Here is a 21,769-nt window from a genome sequence, read left to right as displayed (position 1 = left end):
AACCAAAAAACCAGCTTGTATTGAAAAAGTCTTATTTCAGTGTAATCAGACCAAGAAGATGCCTAACACATGACAAGTTATTGAGACATTGATATTTTATGTTGTGGTTTACCCAATACCACAGTGGTAATGGTAATTCTTTAATGTAATGAAAATGCTAATGAATGTAGGGCATTTAAGTAAAATCATGTAATGGTAATTAACTCATCTTAAACAATTTATTGTTTCAGATGGAGAAATATTTAATGAAGGAATCATTTAAAGTTTTTTAATAAATAATTTACAAAAATTCAAATGTATTTCATTAAAAACATTTTTATTCAACAATTAATAACATTTGTAAGCAATAAAAACTGTACAGTTGTGTCAGTTTGGTCCAAAGCATTACTAAAAATATGCAAAAATCTCAGCAGTTAATCGTTATTCTTTATTTTCTAGCACTATTTCTAATTCAGCTATAAGAGCCTCAAGTAAAAACCACAATAACCTCCTGGCACATTTTTCACCACCTGCTCCTAACTATAGTTTGACAAACAACAAGTAACATTACCATACCATCCAGGAAAAAAAAAGATCAGTTTAAAAGAAACTTGTATTTAAAAGAGTGTAGAAAGGTTGAAATAACTAGCTAGCTAGTTATTTCAAGTGAAGTTTGTCTTGTAATGGAGTTGATATAAATTATGGTTATTTGATTCATATAATGTTTTTTTGAAAGAAAAATAACTTCCACAGTATTTTACTTTTGTCAGACAGTTAAATCTGACAAGAGGAACACATATGGCCTGATAACAGATTTAAGCTAGCGCTGCGTTTACAGCATTTTGAGATGCTTAGTTTGCTAGCAATAGCTACAAGCTAGCAGGGAGGCATGATGAATAAAAAAAGAAATGTGTGGATCTTCTGCTCATGTCCTGTTTCAAAGACTCTTTGTGTACATAGTTGATCCTGAGGGTCACCCTGTAAAAGTTCTAAGAAGAGGAGGAAAAGGAAAAATGAGAGAAAGGGAGGACTGAGGAGGAGGCTTGAGGGGAGGTGAGGAGTTGATTGCACCATACTGGCTCGTCCAGGTTTATCTCAACAAATGGGCCACTGGGGCAAACCGCTAAGTAAAAGAGAGAAAGAAAAAAAATATGTTTAGGATTGTCAAATGATTAAAAATTTTAATCAGAATCATCACAGTTTACAAATCATTGTGATAATCATGATTAATCACCATTCTCGAATATGCCTAAAATATCCCTGTTTTTACTGTAATGTATCAACAGAAAAAGCCAACGTTCACGTGTTTTTTTGTTTTTTTTGTTTGCTTTTTTAGATTAGATTATTGCTTTAGTTGTAATAATCAGTTCAATATTTAATGAAGTCAAGACCTTTAAAAAAAAAAAAAAAAGGTTTAATTTGTGCCCCTCTTTTCCTGGTCAGTGCTGCTGTCTGTGCTTTCTATCAACTGTCAGCTATTTTGTTAGTGAAGGGTCCTGCTCTGATTTGTAGCTTAGGACCTGTTCATAATTTCTCTCACCACATTCACAGCCCCTAAATGATCAGACCTGTGTCTCCAACATCTTCACAGTACCAATGATTTAGAGAAGACATCCTCTTGCTTCCTTTTGCTGTTTCACTCTCACTACATACCCAAACCTGATCTAACTTCATGTGCTAGTGACTCAGCTGTAAAATCCCCTAGTTATAAGCAAACCTCATTAATACTGAAAAGTCATATGAAATAATTGCAAACAATATCTAATTGAAACAGGCTGCTGTTATCAACATTTTTCATTCTTTAGCTTCCCATGATACATGGATACATTTTTCATACTTTTGCTACCGTGTCCAAAAAACAATACTTTAGGGTAAATATACTGTATGTGCTGACATGAACCATGACTCACTAGTTTCTTCCTTTTCACCTGAACCATAAACCAACAATTAAGAGAGATAGTACTTCTGATAGAAAAGCCATTCAGCTGATCACTGACTTGCTCTATAGCAGTTCAAAATACTATTGACACTTAAGTTCATATTTTTGCATGTAAACCTGTAGAAATGTGAACAAGAAAATATCTTGCTATTTAATTCTAATTGTAGACTTCTGTTTACCATGTTTTTCTTATTCTCTCTTTTTTTGCTACTTTTACATCAGGGGTACCCAAAGTCAGCACTCAAGGGCTGCTGTCCTGCAGATTTTCCAATGTTTCCTGCTTCAACACACCTGACTCAAATAAAATAGATCCAACAGCCTATTAAGTTTTACCACAATGACTCATCAATTTCAGTCAGGTGGTTTTGGAGCAGCGACACATCAAAAACCTACAGGATTGTGGCCCTTGATGACTGGAGCTGCGCACCCCTGGTTTACATGGAGCACTTTTATTCTGATCGAACGTCCAATCAGAATAAAAATGCATCATGCCATCACGTCAGCTGATCCGATCGGTCTTGATCAGATAGAATTTTTTATTCCAGTTGAGAGGGGGTTGGTTTAAACCTTCTCACGATCAGATCAGCAGGAAAACATGACCATGTTTACACTCATTCTGATCGTTTTGTGATGGATCTTGTGTCACATGCTGGAACCATGTGGGGGGTTTATGTGACGTAATGTGTTTCAGGGGTGAGTTTGAAAAACAAAACAGAACTGTGGTGGGTTTTGTTAGTAACTGAAAGAGTTAAGGATTATAGTGCATCTCAATGGTCAAAAGGTTAAAGAAAGAAAAAGGAAACACTTCTTCCCAACTAGTAGGCACTGCACATGTCAAAAGCATTACGATCATCTTAAATCTGTCATGTAAAATCATGTAAATACAGCTGATCGGATCACTTTATGTAGCTCCCATGGTAACATGTCAGCTGGAATCTCTGATCAGATTGGTTTCAGTCGGATATATTCAATATTTTTCCAAGTAAATGTTGCTAATGTCTATTAAAAAAATAAATGCCCATGAGTAAACATATTTTATCATTCTGTGGTTTAAGATGATTATATATATATATAATCATCTTAAACCACAGAATGATGTATCTTATGATTGCAAATCCGGTGGTTAACAGCTACTTCCTTAATATATGATTACCTATTAAATTAAAGTGATTTACCACTAAATACATCTCAAGTTCATCTATCTCATTATAAAATCTGCCACTAAATTATTTAAAAACATAGAAGACTAGGACCCAGTTGATGTTATCTTTGTTTAGACTTAAATGTTTGTGCTTGTACTGCAGGCATGACGTTACTGATAAGCTAAATAGGGAAATAGATTTTTGTAAGCATAGCCCCATCTGTCTCCTGTATGTTCCACAGTTTTATAAGGCAATATGCTTAGTCACTGAACTGCTGTTCAGTGTTTGAAATCATAAAAACATCCTTACATGGGTTGTTGTTATTTTCATTTTGCTCCTCCCCAACAGCATCGAAGAACAAGTCTGTCATGCTTAACGGTTCAGATATCTTTTCAGGTTCGGCACCGGTTGATGATGAACTGGTATTACTGGTTGGAGAGTTCTGCAAACCGTTTGCATCTGGCTGCTCCTGAGCAGCTAAAAAAGAGAAAAGAAGAAGAGAGGGTGTAACTTTGTCTTAGTTTGTATTATTCAGAGTTAGTGAAAGAAACACTTTGTTTTTCTGCAGTTGAATGAGACCCTTTCAGTGTATGTTGGGTTAGTACAGTGTTTCTCAATCCATGTCCTTGGGACCCACTGCTCTGCATGTGTTAGACGTGTTCCTGCTCCAACACACCTGATTCAAACTGATGAACTTCCTCATCAAGTTGTTTGCAGCCTGTTAAGCCATTCAATTAATTCAGGTGTGTTAAAGTAGGGTTTTGACATTTCCTTCTAAATTTGAGTTGCTTTCTAGAGTGTTTTTTATTTTAAAAGTAAAACTTTGATCATCTTAGATCAAATAAATAAATGGGATCAGTAAAGATTGATAAATGGAATTTGTACCGTTTTCTTCGTTGGAAACTTTTTCCTCCGACTGTAGATTTGTGCCATTGGCTACTGGAGAGTTTGAAAGGTCCTCAGTGATCACGGTGTCTTTAGAGACTGGTCGGTCTGCGGTAAAACACACAAACCAAATCATAGCAATCAGGATAGTCTTACGCATCAACATGGTTAAACTGAATTAATTGCCTACAGACTCACCCAGGTCATCCAGGTAGACTGGTTCGAAGACACCAACAGGCTCATTTTGATAGTTACCAACTGGACGCTGGAGATCAAATGAGTAACTCTGGAAAATAATACAATAAACAAGATATAAATGACCAAACATAGCATGAGTCTGAATGGTAAGACAAATCTTGATTTCTTTGTACATTTCTTACCCTGTTGACCCTCCTGAGGAAGTACAGGATGACGCACAGAATGATGATCAACAGGGCTATCAGTACTAGGATCACATAGAGGAACCGACCTGGGAAAAAGATTTAAAGGTGCGATGAGCAGTGAAAACAACTTTAACAGGAATAAAATAAATGAGAAGTATCATTTTAGATTCAGAGACAGATACAGATAAATGCTATGTGACTGTATTTTTAAGAATAAAAACCATCTCACCTCCTTTATACTTGTGTACTTATCATGTAATAAGCACAACAGGGTTTCCCTATTTTTCTGCTACGTCTATAATATTCATATTTCCTGCCTATTTAAAAAAAAATCCACTCAGTGACCAAATGTTTAAATATTTAAATCACATCCCACTATTTTTGGAATTCCTTGAAGGCCCAAAATGGCTTCATTAGTACGTTGATTTATTTATTTATGCAGGTATGCTGTGTAGGTTTTTAGGACATGCCATCCAACATGAGGATGCAAGCCAATACCTTTTTTAGAAACAGATTAATTAACAGATTAATGCCATTAACCCCCAGCGTGTCGCACTAATACATTTTTAACCCTGTAAAGCCCAACCCAAGAAAATATGGGGTAAAAGTCTTTTGTTTTTTTAATCTGAAGTCTTTATTAGTCCTTTTTTAACAAAATTGTAATAGATAATTAAACATATTTTTGTATATTTATAATGTATTATTGTGTAATGTGTCAATATTATTTTAGTATAGTCTTCTTCCTCCTGGTATCCACCAAAGAGCAGAAAACTGTGTACAACACAGTTTTGAGTAGAGTTTTTACCAAAAAGTAATGCAAAAGGTTTTCAGAAACAGAATGTATCAAATGCGGTTCATAAGAATGAATATGTCATGTTTAAAAAAAATTTAAAAAAAGGATTGAACATTAGATAATATATAGTATAAGCAGTAGAATGACAGTAATTAGAGGTGAAAATAAACAGTTTTCACCCTAAGATGACTCACTTTTTTTCTGTTCAGGCTCTTTAGTTGTTCCTAAAAAAAGAGACAGTAATTACAGTTATTCATATAAAAAATGCAATATATGATGTCACACATCTTGTCCCCTGATGGTGAAGACAAAGAAAAACATATTTAGGGACAAAAGCCTTTAAAGTTCTGAACATCCAGATAAATAATGTGTCGGAAACAGTGATTTTGAACTCGTTCCTCTGAAAAAGCCACACCTGTTGTTTCTTTCATTGGTTTCCCTCTCATTATGAAGTATTTATCAGTGGGCACACAACAAAGCACATGCTTGTTTTCTGTTCTATTAGATGATTTAATAAGATCCAGGACTTCAGGAGCTGATTGGTTTTTAAAACCACAAGTACCCCTGAACCAGGAAATGTGTAACCAGCACAGGCTATCCTGATGTAGTGCATCATTCTTATCAGATGTGTGTTCTTCTCCACAGCAGCCTTGCCCATCTCAACCAGCAATCAGAATGAGACAGGAAGATTATGCTCAGTGGTCGGAGATGAGAGTTTCAGACCTAGCAGTTCAAATTCAGCCATGTTTACCAGCATCACCAACGGTAGGTATCAGTTTCTGTCATATATTCTCTTTAAATGCCATGAATAGAATTAAACATGCTTAAATCATCACATCCTTTGAGTGAAAATTTATTTGAAAAGATTTAATATAACTTTACTGATAATTAAAAACAACAAAAAGCCATCTGAAAATAGGAATACGAAAATATATGACAGTAACTTTATGGGGAATTATGCTGCATTAGCCTCCTACAACCTGGCATCAACACACATAGACTTCACAATATTCAGTTATCTGCATCATAATACTGAATTCTGCGTAACTGGAACCAGTTATCCACAAACCGAAGCTCTTGTCTTAGTAGTTTAATACACTCATATGCTTATCTAGTTTTACAAAAAGATGGAAAAGGATTAAACTTTGAAATTTGTGCAGTAAGTTTCAACTTTTCGGTGGTTCCCAACCTATTTTCCTTGGGGACGCCCTTAATGTAAATACTAAAAAGCCATGGACCCCCTGCCCCTCTCTGTGCTGAAACCATGCTTGGTTTAATGCTTTTAAAAGTGAGATTCTCATGATAAGTAATGTATTCTGGCGTAGTAATTTCCTTGAATAAAGCCAAAGTTAAATTAGCAACATATAACCTTACTTTTCTTTCTTAAAACAGGGACAATGTGTGGAAATTTATAACAATGGCTCTGAATGTTTAAAGCCTCGAGGACCCCCTGTGCTCTTTGGGGGACCCCCTTGGGGGATTCTGGACTCCAGGTTGGGAACCACTGGCCAATTTACCATGTACACACAGAATTTACTCAACCTCCAACCATATTATCTAAGTGTGCCTCTCCAGCTTTGAGGACTTTGAGTTTGTAGTGTTTTGGTCAGATTGAGTTTATACATGAATTATAAAAGTCTGGTTGTGGTTCAGTCATAAGTTTTGGATGTTTTATGAATATTCTGCCAAAACCAAAACACTAATTTTAGTGTTCTGATTCAACAGGAATGATGCATTATTATTTAAAGTTTGATTTATTACATGACATGAAACTGGTTCAGACTTTGGGTAGATGGTAATGAGGGTGAAACAGGGTTAACACTGTGTTTTTAATAACATTTAGTAACAATGATGATCTCTTAGATTTCACTTCACAATTTCCAGACATAATTCTGGTTCTTTATTGAAATCAAATAATGAAATTATTTTCAGTGCTCTAACAACTTCGTCATTTAATTAATCATTTTATTGGTAAATTTACTAAAAAATAAATGAATGAATAAATAAGAAGCCTGTTAAGTGGCATCTTCAGCTCTGTTCTGTCATATTTCTTTAAGGCAATAAATGGTGGTAAATGTGAATCCTGAAGCTAAAACTAGCAAACATTTGTTTGTCTGCTTATTTAGTCAATCCTTTTTCTCTTTCCACTGTAATTAAATGAACATATTACTCTTTTAAAGCTGTTTGTATCCCACATTTTTCTTTTTGTGTTTTTATGCTTGTGTTTCTATGTTTAGTGAGTTGTTGGATAAAAGTGATCATGTTTGAGTGGGTGTTTGTGTTGTAGTTATGGAGAGCATGATGGTTGTGGTTAGACACACAGGAAGACAAACTGAAGCACAAAAGTCACAACTTTTGCTGTCTGTTCGAGGCTGTGAACTACCTGGTATGGATGGAGCTGATGTAGAAATTTGGGTCTTGTCATCATCAGGCCTTGTTGTGTTTTTTAGGCCGTCATCTGAGGTATTGTTTTCCGTTGTGTCTTCACTGGGTTCTCCTGACGCTTCCGTTGTGTAGGTTTCTTCTGTTGTCTATTACAGAAGAAACACAAGATCACATTTATTGTACTTAAAACTCCACATTTAGTAGTTATTCTTTTTTAATTTGCTCAGTCTCACATAAACCTGCTGAATTTGAAACCATAATGGTTTGGATCTAAACCTCTGTGTGGGGGCTTTGTAGTTCAAATCAGTTTATTTGTTTCCTGTTTTATGGTTTCCAAGTTATTTAATGTTTATGAAGTTCTGTGAACTTCATGTTTTGATCACTTAAAAAAATGGAGCTATGAGAAGTTGATGGACGAGATCCAGATTTGTTTGGGTGTATTTACAGGGGACAACATCCAGCGCAACTTTGAATCAGCAACTCGTAACGACAGAGTGTCTTGAAGTAGAGCCGACAAGGTGGCAGAATTCAATGTAGAAAATACTCAGGAAAATTTAAATAAGCAGTTTAAAAACAAGACCCAGGGATCACGACAGCTAAAGTGACCACTGTACCAACAAGAGGTATCAGCCATGAGAATAAATTTTCTGAAACTTTGCGGTGTGGTGAAAATATAAACCACATAGATTTACCCTTGTAAATTTATTTATGGTAATAAAAAAAATCTGGAAATGTGAGTGGAAAACCCACTAAATGTTTTATCTTGTTATATTTTTTAAATTCATTTCATCCCTTTATATATATATATATATATATATATATATTGTTTTGACGTTTCCTCTCTCCATCTCTTCCCTCTATTAGATTTAACAGTTTGGACCAAAGTTTTAGCCAATGGAAATAAAAATAAATGAATAAAAATCAACCAAGCAGACACAGAAGAGGGAGGCCTTCACAGTAAAGTTTCTCTGTCCCATACATACATATATAATGTACATTTAAATTGTCTATGGGTATATAACACCAGTTTAGTTAGTCTCTTTTTGTTTTCTAAAGCCTAACTAAAAAAAAAAAAAAAATCATATATATATATATATGATTTTTTCAATAATCCAGATATAAAAAGGTAAAAGAAACACTGGTTATTTGGTTTATTAACCATCTGATCGCTGAATCAGTTCATTGCTAAAGCTCCACTTAAAGCTCAACTAAATTTCCCAAAACAATTTGTTTTCTTTCGTTTCGTAGCTGTTGAATGTTTCCTCTGTAGGTGAATTTTCATTTCTCTTTGATTCAGACTTACACATCGGTCACTGGAAAGTGTGATATCAATTTCATGAACACGGGTCACATCTGAGTGTTGTGCTAAAACCTGGAAACTGTTAGCTTAGCATTGAGGCTAAAACATGGTAGCAAATATACCCGTTCTGTGAAGGCCTTGGTCGTTTGTTAGAGCAGTGACCCTGGTCCTCAAGACACACTATCCTGCAGGTGAATCAGGTGTGTTGCAGCAGGGAGAGATCTAAGACCTGCAGAATAGTGTGCCTAGAATATTTTTACTAATATCATAAAAGTGCTAAATATTTCCTTCTGCATCTTAAAACACACATTTTAACTTATTTATAAGTCATGATCATTAATTTACAAGACAAGCTGTGTGACTGTGTGTCAAGCTGTGAGAACAAAAAGTTGGTGGTCAGAGTTCCACCTATGAGATAACTGATTATAGATGTTACCAAGGTGATTGCTGTAGGTGTCTGAGAGGGTTGGTTTGATGTCATTTGGTTGGTGGTTTCATCTTTGGTTTCATTCTGGGGGGTTGAGATTGTCCGAGTGTCAGGGCTTGCTGTAACATAAATGAAACACAGAATCAGACACTTTTTTTTTTTTTTTTTTTTTTTTTAAAATTAAATATATAAACTTAAAACAAAATGCAGACGAGCTGTGTCATATAGGATGAGGCGGCACAGTTACATAACTACACAGCAGAAACAGGCACGGAGTGCAGCTCAGGCTGGTAGAAAGGGCGGTGAAGTTGTGGACGAGATGAAACAGAAAAGAATGACTTTGAAAAGATTAAGACAGTATAGATCAATATGTGACAGCGCATAAAAGGACAAGAAGCCACAAATGAACAGTGCTAGAACAAATAGTAGGACACAATCTTTCGGGACAGGACAGTACCTTTTAGAGTATGCCCTGGTTTTTTAGGACAATGTGCATCTTTACAAGACTGGACAATACAGTATAGCACTGGGACATGGAAGCATAATAATCTGCTGGATAGGCCAATTTATTACCAGGATAGTAGGAATTTTCTTCAGAAAGTGCGACAAAAACTTAATTTGAACCTTCATTTCAACAGTTATATATATTTGATGGCAGCAACACACTTAGAAAAACTTGTAGGAGAGGTAAATAAAGAAAATATAGAGAATATAAAAGTTACATAGTTTTGGAGGATTTGGCAAATACCTAATTCATTGGTGGCAGGTAAGGGTGTCAGTATTAGGTATAAAAGAATCACCAAAAGCTTAGGTCTTACATGCAAAGGCTTAAGTTTGTCAAATTCAGTTATAAATCATGGATAAGCTTTAAAAAGTATTTATTGATTCAAATATTGAAACAAAAGAAAAAAAAAACTTGCATCTATAGAGATTGATATGTGAAATGATTTAGGGAATTTCAGGAAATGTGTAAAAACCAAAGACAGAAACTGCTTTGAAATGTTAAATGACCTTCAAGAAATTGTCACACCAGTATATCAATATAGCTACATGGGCTTAGGTGTGTCTTTAATAGGCCACCACTACACCTAGAAATCTTGTCTCACACAAAGAGGAAATCACATATCAACCTGCACTGAAACACTGCAAAGCTTTCTGGACACAAGCACATCTCAGATGGACAGATACAGTGGACATGAGTTCTGTAGTCAGATGAGTCCGTGTTTCAGAAGCTTTTGGGAAAAAAGGAATGATGTCAAATTCCTACAAAGATGAAAATCATCCAGGCTGCTATCAGAGCAAAGTGCAAAAGTCAGCATTTGCGATCTTATGAGGTTGGATCAGTGTCCATGGCAGGGATGATTAGCATATATGTGTAAGGGTACCGTTTTTGCAGAGGTATATATCGGAAGTTTGGAGATGTCTGTGGTTATTTCAACACAAAGGTGCCAAATTCCAGCTACCAAGGGGTCCGGCTCGGAACTGCATGGTTTGATAAGTTCATGATCTTTGTTAAGTTTCCACATCCAGTCATACCCTTACCTGGTAGGCAGGCTGAATAGCAATAGATGCGTACTCTACATAATAGCCCAAAGTCAAAGCGGAGCAATGTTTTTCTTGAATTATAACAAAGAATAACTTGACATAGAGACCAAGGAGGAGAATGATGGGCAACTAGCAGTTTTAGTTCTCTCTCTTTGGCATGTGGTTGTCAACAATAAATAAAAGAACATGGTATATTTACTGTAAACATGGAGCTGTTGCTGTTTTGTTCTTATTGCAAATTTGCATGTCCCAAAAAAGTAGGACTGCTTGAATGAACATTTTGTCACCCTTCCCAGTTTTTGTCTGTGGAAATGCGAAAAAATGCTGAACCTCTTGGTGGAAATAAGGTTAAATCTCCCTCTATTAATGCATCATGTCTCACTAACATACATGCAGACAGTTCTCAGGTCTAAATGATATGAAGTAGGGGACATTGTTCAACCTGAGCATCTAAGACCAGAACTAAATGTTTTGGTTTCTCTGTATTTTATACGGTTATGGATGTGAGGCTAAAAAGGTAAAAGAGGTATTGTCCACTACTATCATTGCAGCAGATAACACGAGAGTCCTGCTGCTTTATCTACAAACTCAGGAGTAGGACACGGCTTTTATTGGCTAGCTTTCTAAGAAACACTTTTTAACTGCAAGATTATTTATGTCAGACTAGAAAATTCTTGCATTGCTGCTGATGAATAAATGTGTTAAAAATGAACCAAATGGATTAAAGGAAAATAATTTTATGAAATAGCTTAAGATATTAAATAAAAAAAAATATTAAAGGAATTAAAAAATTTTTTTATTTAAACATCTTGAGTTAATAGAGTAGAAATTATGAATAGTGCTCTGCTCTGCTGTAGAGACAGAACATACTGATGCAGCTCAGGGAGAACGAGGAGAGCAACAACTAATAAAAAGGACTGTGAAGTTAATAAAATCATCAAGCTCATGACAAAATGCGATCTAAAGTAAGAATAAAAGAACAGAAGTTAAAGTCTCAATGGGCAATGCTCGCCCATTCACAAATCAGGCCCTCCTATCCAGGAACTACCCGTTTTTACCTTTAAGATATTTTTGCAAGTGTGTGTGCATCTGATCGCTAAATATCATGACAACTGAAATGACTTTAATGCAGTAGTAGTAGTAGACTGATATCTTCGGACAATGAACATAAGAAAGAGGTTAAAAAATAACATGAAGAAAGGAAAATGTGTCATATTCTGCATTAATTGGATGTTTCCAGCAATAAGATGAGACCCAGATAGCAACCACTGCAGCAACCACAGATGTGTCCCTCCTCAACCTCTGCCCCTGAAGGCATCATCTGCAGATGGATTACTCATTCTTAATATTTTTAGTAAGTACATTTTTAGTATGCTGGGTTATTGTCTGCCGTGAATGTTTTAAATAGATGAAGTAAGTTGCACATAATTAAACAGAACATGTTTGGTTGACTAATAGCCTTTCTCTAAAATGAACTGGAAATTAATCAAAATACTTCTTTTTAATGAGATTTTACAACCAATTTGTTTTGATAAATGTCTATATGTGTTGCAAAGTTTACTTGATAAATAGGGCCAGGCTTGTTTCTGTGTCCTGGTGCCACAACTGGTAATAAGTAATATCTTCCTCTATGTAAACATCCCCTTAATGTAAAGCAGGTGAATGAGTAATTCCCTAATTAAAAAAAAATTAAAAATTCAGGCCCAGGTCAAGAGATATGGTCCATAATGGAAATCTGGTAAACCCCTACCTGTTCGTTGTGCACCCTGATCCACTTTTGGAGATGTTGCAGCATTCTGTCCTCGGGAAAGACAAGAAATAGCTAGAACTAAGACAGAAACAGAAAAACATGAAGTGAGACAAATATCCTAAAAACAAAAAGGAAAAAAAAAACTAATGAACAATCGTCTAATCAATAAAGATGCCAGTGGCGCACTCTGAAGGCTTGCACATACAATGTTGTTGTACTATGCATAATGACAGTAAAGGTCTATTCTATTCTATTTTAGGCTTCTCTATTGTGGAGGCAGATCACGTCTCTGTATCATTTATAGTCAGCAGTTATACTTGTTAACTGCTGCTGTTTCAGTTTTAGTTGATTTGTAGCTGCAGCAACTTGTCCAACGTGTGAAAAAGACAATAGCTAGTGTGAAGGTGTGAGCAGAGAGGTGACAGAAAGCAAACCATTAACATGCATTGAATAAAAATTTATACTCATTTAATCTGCAGCCTTTAGAATATTTATGAAAACATATTTAATCTGCATATTAAGTAGAAAGCGTCAGTTTCTGGCATGATTTTCCACATCTGATGCAGATGGTGAAATAAACAAGCTAATTGTGGCATTTGCATCCTCCAAATTAATGATGCTTTAAGTCATTTATGCAAATATAACACAAAATCAGTTTGGATGTTGTTGTGAACAACATGCTGGCTATAAAAGCGCGTTTGTCTTTGATAGGACAGCGAGGAATAAAACTGAGGCACACCCCAGTTGATGTCAAAACAACCTGGTCTTGATCCTTGAAAGTATTAAAATTAGGCATGCGAGAGAGCATGACGTGTTCCTCTTTTTTAGGCTACTAGTAAATCATCTGTAACCAGCACAAGAAAGCAGAAATTTTTAAAAGAAATGGAGAGGAAAGCAGGTTAACCGCTGAGCTAAACTCACCGAGGAAGCAGAGGCGACAAGGAAGCTTCATCGTGGCGTTGACTTGACTTTTCTCTCTCTGATTTTTATTTCTTAAAGTTTGGATGCAGTCATCGGCGAAGCTGTAGGGTTTTTCTTTAATTTTGTTGTTAATTTTGTTCTAGTTTCACATAAACTTCTTCCTCTGCAGCTTTTCTCACTTCAAGTTTTTCTCCTCAGCTCTCTCTCACTCTCTCTCTCTCTCTCTTCCTCTGTCTTTCTCCTCCCTTTTCCTCTTGTCGCACTCATCTGCTGCTTGATTTTACATCTAACTTTGCAACTACTGTTTGGAGGATTCAGCTCTCTTCTTGGTTTTATGCAGAACTGGAATTGCTTGCAAAGAGATGCAGCCTCAACACCTGTGAGCAGCCTTGTGGTGGAAGCTAAACTGAGAACCAAACCTTATCAGATAACATCAGTGTTTGACCTCTTAAATGCTTTTGTGGCTGAATTGGAGAAACTCCATGCAGCAGGGTGACTAAATGTACTAAAAAGTCTAAACCATGAAGAGCAGATAATGGTTTAACTGCATGTCAACATATGTTTTGTCATGTAGCATCTATTATGCGCTCTATTACCAACTTTTTCCATTAACTGGAACACTTTCGTTCCACCTAGCATTTCTCTATAAGTAAATTTTTGCCCCTCTTAATTTCTCAAAAACCCACCACTGTCTGCTTCACCCTCTCCCTACTACACTTTCTATGTCTCTCGACCCTCTAAATCATTCTCGGTATCGCTCAGGGTTCAGGAACTGAGTCATCGACCGCAGAGCTCCACATTGACACAGGATGCTGCAGTAGCTCAGTTTTTGGTCTCGCGCTCATAAGCAGGAACTGTTCATGACTAAATGTCACTTTGTAAAATGCTTTATATACGTGCAGTATCAGTTGTCATTAAAGACAACATGAATCTAACATGAATTAGTTTGAAGAATAAAAAAAATCTGAACTGCTTTATAATGCAAACTGTGCTTCAACTCAGCTGAAACTTATTTGTTTCTTACAACTTTAGAAGATAAATCAAGGCTTTGTTGTTTTACCAAGTTTCAGTAGTGGAGTATATATATTTTTATATTTTTTTATTTTTTTATTTTTTTTTGTTTCTGGATAAAATGTAGAAGATGGCTCGTGTTCAGAAGTATCTCAAATTACCAGGTTTCAGTAGTGGAGGAGATTCACTTTGTGACCCACCGCAACTTTAGTTTCAGAGGACTGAACATGAAGTAAAACCACATTTCTCTTCATTCTGCAGTGTGATTTTATAAACTGAAAATGTCTGTGAATAAAGGTTCCTTTTCAGAGAATCATGATAAACATAGATCAGTCACAACATTAAAAACAGAGAAAGCCAATGGAATTTGTTACAGTGCAGAGTTTTGCCAAAAAACTCAGTCTCTGGAATCTTGTACACTCACTTATCATTTTATTAGGTAGGTAAATATCTAATCAGCTACACGATCAGCTAACATGGCAGCATCTCAACTCATTTATTCATTAGACATGGTGAAGACGACTTACTGAAGTTTCAAACATAAAAATGAGGAAGAAAGTGGTTTTAAGTAACTGAGTGTGGCATGGTTGTTGGTCTGAGTATTTACTGGGATTTTTGCACACAACCATCTCTAGGGTTTACAGAGAATGGTCTGAAGAAGAGAAAATATCCAGTGAGCAGCAATTGTCTAGACCAGAATGTGTTGTTGATGTCAGAGGTCAGAGGAGAATGGGCAGTCTGGTTGGAGATGATAGAAAGACAACAGGTAGTCAAATAAGCACTGGTTCCAACCAAGGTATGCAGAATACCATCTCTGAACACACAACACGTCCAACCTTGAAGCAGTTGGGCTACAGCAGCCAGAGACCACACCAGGTGCCTCCTGTCAGCTAAGAACAGACTCGCCAAAACTGGACAACAGAAGATGGAAAAAACATTGCTGGTCTGATGAGTCTCCATTTCAGCTCCACATTCAGATGGTAGCCTCAGAATTTGGTGGAAACAACATGAAAGCATTAATCCATCCTGACTTGTATAAACACTTGCTGCTGGTGGTGTAATGGTGTGAGTGATATTTACTTGGCCCACTTTAGGCCCCTGAGTATCAATTGACCATTATTTCATTGCCACAGCCTACCTGAGTATTGTTACTGGCCATGTCCATCCCTTGATGACCACAGTGTATAATCGTCTGATGGCTACTTCCAGCAGGATAATGCACCTTGTCACAAAGCTCAGATCATCTCCAACTGCTTTCTTGAATATGACATTGAGTTCACTATACTCCAACAGCCTCCACAGTCACCAAATCTCAATCCAATAGAGCAGCTTTGGGATGTGGTGGAACAGTAGATTCCAACGGTAGATTACCTGCAGCAACTGTGTGATGCAGTCATGTCACAGGACTCTGCCCAGACGTCCCATATCCAGAAATGTATTTGCAAATGCAAATGTGAAAATATTGGATGGTCAGCTGAGGTTGACTAAAACATAAACTTGTAAATTTCCATCAAGTTGAAGTGGAACTGATGTACGTTTTCACTGATGTGCAAATATTTGTACTGTACTGATGATCAGGGGTATCCAAAGTAGGTCCTTGAGGGCTGCTATGCTACCAGTTTTGGATGTCTCCTGCGTCACCACACCTGAATCAGATTGATGTGTTGGATAAGGGAGACATGTAAAACCTACAGGACTGCATCCCTCAAGGACCGAAGCTAGATCAAACAAGTCTGAATCTGTGAAGTAACTTGCCTTCAGCTCTTTTTGAGTCATTTCCAGTCATTTAATTCTTAATCCTGTGCCCCTTTAGATTTAAAAAAAGAATTTCTGGAAAGCAGAAATAAGTCAAACATGAGAAATAAAATCAATCAGCTCAGTTTTGGGGAGGCATTGTGCTCATAATTTAATGTAAACAAAGCATCTCTGTGTCTGTTTATCAGACCATGAATGAAATATAAAAGGTAACATCATCTGCAAACAATTGCACAACAACTGTTAATTGTCTGTCTGGTTGTAAGAACTACAAATTTAACACAGCTTTTTACTTAATAGCCTTGGGTGTGTAACATAGTTTAAAAACACAACAGTTGCATACCTGAAATTAAAGTCTTAACATTTTTATTTATTCATTCTTTTCATGCTAGCATGAGGAGAAGACAGATCAGGTAGAGGTTAACCTTCTCAGCAATAGTTTCCCAGAGTGAAATGTGTCCAGCAGCTGTAACAGAGAAACACACATTAGCTCAATACGTCAGGTCACAACATTTGATCATTGTCACTGATATGTAGATTCTGTTGTCAGTTGTGCATGAGCCCTGGAAACTCCCACTGTAACTGGGTTGACATTTTCATTTGCAATTTAAAGGAATACAACAAAAGTTTCGGACCATAACACTTTGTGGCTGGTTTTAATAGCACACTGATACCAATTAAGCCTCAGGATGCCCTGCAGCAAGACAAGAGTCAACACCAAACTGACTTTTACAGGCTGGAGAGATCTTAGAAAAGAGACAGGATGCAAGACAGAGTTAACTTTTGTTAGCTGGAGTGTAAAAGTGTAAAAATCAAGAGGTCTGCAGTGACTGCAGAGATCCACTGTGGAGACGGCTCTAATGCAGGCTCCACTCTCCGGGCACCTCCACCATAGTGCAGGAAAAACCAAACTTTACCACGCCCATGCCTCCCCCACCAAACGCCACATAGGAAGCAAGTAGATTAAGGAGAACTGATTGAACACGTAAGATTCTGCAACAGTGGTAGGTTTCTCTACAGCTTAATCTGCAAAACATTAAATGTGGCTTTTCTATGCTCGTCAGCGATATATCTGTCATGTAAATTGCGTTGTTTTTAAAGCAAGTAAGGTCACCGAATGTTACAGCGAGCCACAGCCATGTATAGGTTTGATTGTTTGGAGGTGTTTACACAAACGCAAAGTTCAACAACAAGTGCTCCCGGTTAGATAAAACTGTTGAGCTTGAACTTGTAGCAGAGTGGTTAAAATTTTTTATAAGGTTTTAACTTTGTATGTTGCTTTCCATTTACTTTAATTTCCGCTTATCTCCAGAGTGGCTTTGGTCGTATTCAGTTAACTGTTTAAAACATAAAACGGCTCATAAATGTAGGCTGCAGCTGAGCAGCATGGAAAGATCTTGTTTGGCTGTTGTTTTTTGTTTCTAAGTACTAATCCTTAATTATCTTTGGAATCATGTTTAGTTAGCACATCTAAGCTGTTTATACAAGAATATAAATGAATTATAAATACACATTCACAGTTAGAAGCTGTTAAAACCACCTGTATATTTTAAAGACATTTTTTCCTTTCGTGATAGCAGAGACCACACAACAAAACCACAAATGTGTTTCCTCCTTACCCACAACATATAACACAAACTGCAGCATCAAGCAATGAGACACTTATTTCTTCATATTAGACTAAAACAGCATATGTACAATAAAATAGGAAGTTTTCCAAGTACCTGATGAGCTAATAGAGCGTGGGCCTTGTGTCGCGTCGTTAATTTCACCACTGCCACTTTCCTCAGTGTCATCCCCACTGTAATCCTCATCATTTCCCCGGGACACAATGACTGCAGTACCTGCAGGGAAATAAGAAATGAATGTTTCAATAAAAGGTTTGACGCAATATGGGCTTTCTGTAGAACTAGAGGCTGCAGATTCTGGACATTCTCAGCTGCTATTCTGTCTTTTATAGATGCATCTGTCTGTTTTGTCAGATGGCCTCATTCTCTTCCCCAATACATGCAATCCACTGACTTCTGTAAGTCATTCTGTAACTGAAATCCCATCATCAAACTCTTTCCCTGTCTCTGCTGGTGTGCCCCAGGGTTCTGTCCTGGGACGACTCCTCTACATTATCCACATTCTTCCGCTTGGTTACATCTTTCGCAGGCACAATATTAATTTTCAATGCTACACGGACGACAACCAGCTCTCCCTCTCTACCAAACCGTCCTCTTCACTTCCACCAACCTCCCTTACCACCTGTTTACAAGAAATTCATTCTTGGTTTTCATCCAACTTTCTCAAACTCAACAGTTCTAAACAGAAGTCTTCCTGGTAGGCACGCAACACACTCTCTCCAAATCCAACAGTTTTCTCATTTCCATAAACAACTCACCTGCCTATCCCTCCCCTCAAGTGAAGAGTCTGGTATCAACCGATCTGCATATTTTCATTTGAGAAACATTTCTCACCTCCGCCCTTCTCTCACCCCCCACACCACTGCCATCCTCATCCACAGCCTTATTACCTCCTGGATTGACTACTGCAACTCACTTCTTTTTGGTCTCCCCAACAAATCCCTCCAGAAATTGCAGCTCCTCCAAAACTGCAGCACACATCATTACAAGGACCCCTACTACCCACCACATCACCACCATCTTGCAACAACTTTACTGTTTTCCCATAAAACAAAGAATTCTTCTTGTTACATTCAAAGCACTCCACAATCAGGCCCCACCATATATATCAATAACTATCCGTACCATACACTTTCTTCCACTCTTCAAATAACAACTCAAATTATTAACTGTATGAAAATGTCCATTCATGCTGAGTTTTTTCAACATGAACAGACTTTTTCATCTTGGTCATTGTCAAAAGTTGTTTTCCCCACCAAACTAAGGTACTGGGGTAAATGACGCCAGGCTAATTAGAATTAATGTGGCTTTAACTGTTTTCACTTCTTTGTGGTGCAACATATTTAAAATATGAACTAAATTAAACATTTAAAATGAAAACTTAACGGAAATGAGCAGAACCCAACTTTGAAAACTGATAAAAAGACAAAAAATAAACCTTGACAAATAGGAAACCAGAACTACTCATGTTGTCATTAGTGAAAATGCAAAACATCCAGCTTAAGGTCTTAAGGCTTAAAATTCAAGTACACATACTGGGCCGATCATATGCAGTTATCAATATTTTCCATATTAAAATCAGCTGATACAAAGCATTCAAAGGGGTATTATTAATGGAAAAATATGTTTTGATGAGAAGGACAGGAGAGTGTATGCTTGTTTGATCTTCGCATTTAATGTTATTTATAGCGTAATCCAAAGAGCAAGAAGGGGTTAAAACACACTGTGGGCCGATTTGTTGGTGCATTTTATTGTGGAAATGTTTTGTTCTTATCCTGCCTACAATGGAGGTGACCTGAGAGTGGAGCCTGCACTGGAGTTCTGCAGCCAAACCGTCTGGCTGCAAAAATCTGACAAATTCAGTAGGTTAAGTAATAATAGGTTTAATAATATGAGCAAGTTTTTCTCACGTCAGCTGGGAATTTTCAAAAACATTACTTCCTTGCATGACAGCAAAGATCACACACTTTTACCAAATCAACCACAGATGTTCTTTGTCATTTCCCAAAACATAAAGCAACCTGCAGCATCAAGCAAAACGACTTATTCTCTCACACTAAACTGAAGTAACATGACATAAAACAAACTATTGTATAAAGTATATCAAGCATTACCAGGATGAGATTACCTGAAGGGTAATTGGTGGCTGGGTCATCTTCAACTGGCCATGGGTATGGCCGTAAAAGGCTTTCATTTGTTTGTATAAATACTGTAAGATTCATTTCACCACTGTCATAGAACACTTCCTCAATATCAAAATGGTCATCATAATCCTCAGCCTCATTCCCACCATAACCCTCATCATTTGCCCTGGACGAAATGGCTACAACACCTACAGGGGAATAAGAAACACCAGTTAGTTTTTTTAAATTTATTTATTTATTTTTTAGCAAAGAGCTTGAAACAACATGGGCTTTCTGCAAAATCAGAGGCTGCAGTTTCTTGACACTCATTTTCAACATCACATCATTTAAATATGTCAAATTTCGACATTTTTTAAATGACATATGAGAGTTAGTTTTAGTTGTTTTTGTTTTGTGTGCTTTTCTTTTTTATATTTTGTGGGGTGATCTTCATTTCAAAATTTTTCCAAGAGTCATTGTTTTAACTCAGTTTTTTATTTAATTTAATTTCATTTAATCGTTTTATTTGACGGGGACGATGCACATATATAAATATAAATATATAATGTACGTATAGAATAGAAAAACAGGACATTTCATAAAATAACTGACAAACAATTTAAAAACCCAAACAAATACAGAAGACAGTAAGAAGCTATAAATACAGCATAACAATTTAGTCTAAATAACACAGAAATAAAATATATAAACTGTACAAGACATATAAAGCAAATAATTACATTAAAAGACCCTAATTTAGTTATATCAGCATCTATAAAGAGTTAGTGGATTGTGTCATTATCTGTCATTTTGAATAGCTTCGTTGCACTTTTGCATTTGTGTTTTTTATGATAATTTTTCAGGATGAATAAGGAGGGAAAATAACAAAATGTCCAACCTGAATGAAAGAAATAATAATAATTAAAAAAAACTGTTCAGTAGCAAGAATTTCATAACATACTTGGCTTTTTCAGCATCCATTATTTAGCTTGTATTTATTATATTTAGATGTTTCCCCCTCAATTAGACTGTTAAACACTGCCTACATACACACATATGTTGTACAGGTGTACCTAATCAATATCAAAACTAACTCACCGAGTGTCCACATCACCAGATAAACCTTTGTCAATGTCATCGTCACCTTCTACCTTTTCTTCTTCTCCACCAAACAGCCGGGGAAAACTGTACTGTCTGCATTCATAAGAGGACTACAGTGTCCTTTCATGTCTTCTGAATTATCAAGAAGCTAAAACAGGAACAAGCTAACCACAGTGTTAGAAGCAGCTAGTTCTTTACAGTTATGTGACCTCATATATATGTTTAAAGGAGTTAAATGTTTAGGCACCAGAGATTTTAAAGTTTTTAAGGCTTACTGTAAATAATGAAAATGATGATTACAAACTAGAGTTTATGATGGCAGTAAAATCCAGAGAAGAAATTATGAAAATCCAGATGACCCAGCTTTCCACCAGCACTTGAATGCACCATCTACGCACAAAGGCTCTCAGAAGCTTCAAGTCTCAAAACCTCAGCGCTCATCTTGTCTGTGCGTAAGCAATTTGTACATACATATTTAGCCATTTGTATGTGAAGAAGCCTTTTTTAACACAATACTATTAGATTAGAATGTGAAATATCTGTACTACCACTGTAGTTTACAGTGGTTTATCTTAGTTGCCAGCCAGGGGACTTGAAGCCAAGTTCTCCAGACCCAAACTCACCTCTGCAACCACTAGGCTACCACTGCCCAAATGTCATTTTTGAGTACTTTTGCTAGTTGACCTTTTAAAGGCACAGCTA

At 36.6% G+C, this 21,769-nt stretch overlaps 3 protein-coding genes across 4 annotated transcripts in view; all 3 read right to left on the bottom strand.

Moving 5' to 3' along the window:
• LOC121639776 overlaps nt 1–21,769 on the bottom strand; it is a 565,698-nt gene that overhangs the window by 52,137 nt on the left and 491,792 nt on the right. The window lies entirely within an intron of this gene.
• Nucleotides 1–21,769, bottom strand: part of LOC121639814 — an 882,884-nt gene that overhangs the window by 389,563 nt on the left and 471,552 nt on the right. The gene's annotated exons all lie outside the window — the stretch shown is intronic.
• LOC121639783 lies at nt 296–13,819 on the bottom strand. Its single transcript, XM_041985277.1, has 10 exons — nt 13,450–13,819; nt 12,529–12,606; nt 9,243–9,352; nt 7,505–7,652; nt 5,316–5,345; nt 4,326–4,414; nt 4,144–4,231; nt 3,946–4,053; nt 3,370–3,537; nt 296–1,102 (listed from the first exon to the last, which is right to left on the bottom strand). Exons 1-10 carry the CDS (start codon nt 13,478–13,480, stop codon nt 969–971), a joined length of 984 nt encoding a protein of 327 aa, XP_041841211.1. The 5' UTR covers nt 13,481–13,819; the 3' UTR covers nt 296–968.

This window comes from Melanotaenia boesemani, chromosome 5, assembly GCF_017639745.1.
Source record: "Melanotaenia boesemani isolate fMelBoe1 chromosome 5, fMelBoe1.pri, whole genome shotgun sequence".
NCBI classification, from domain to species: Eukaryota; Metazoa; Chordata; class Actinopteri; order Atheriniformes; family Melanotaeniidae; genus Melanotaenia; species Melanotaenia boesemani.
The sequence above is the reverse complement of the archived record's forward strand: the minus strand, read 5'-3'. Positions and strand labels throughout refer to the sequence as shown.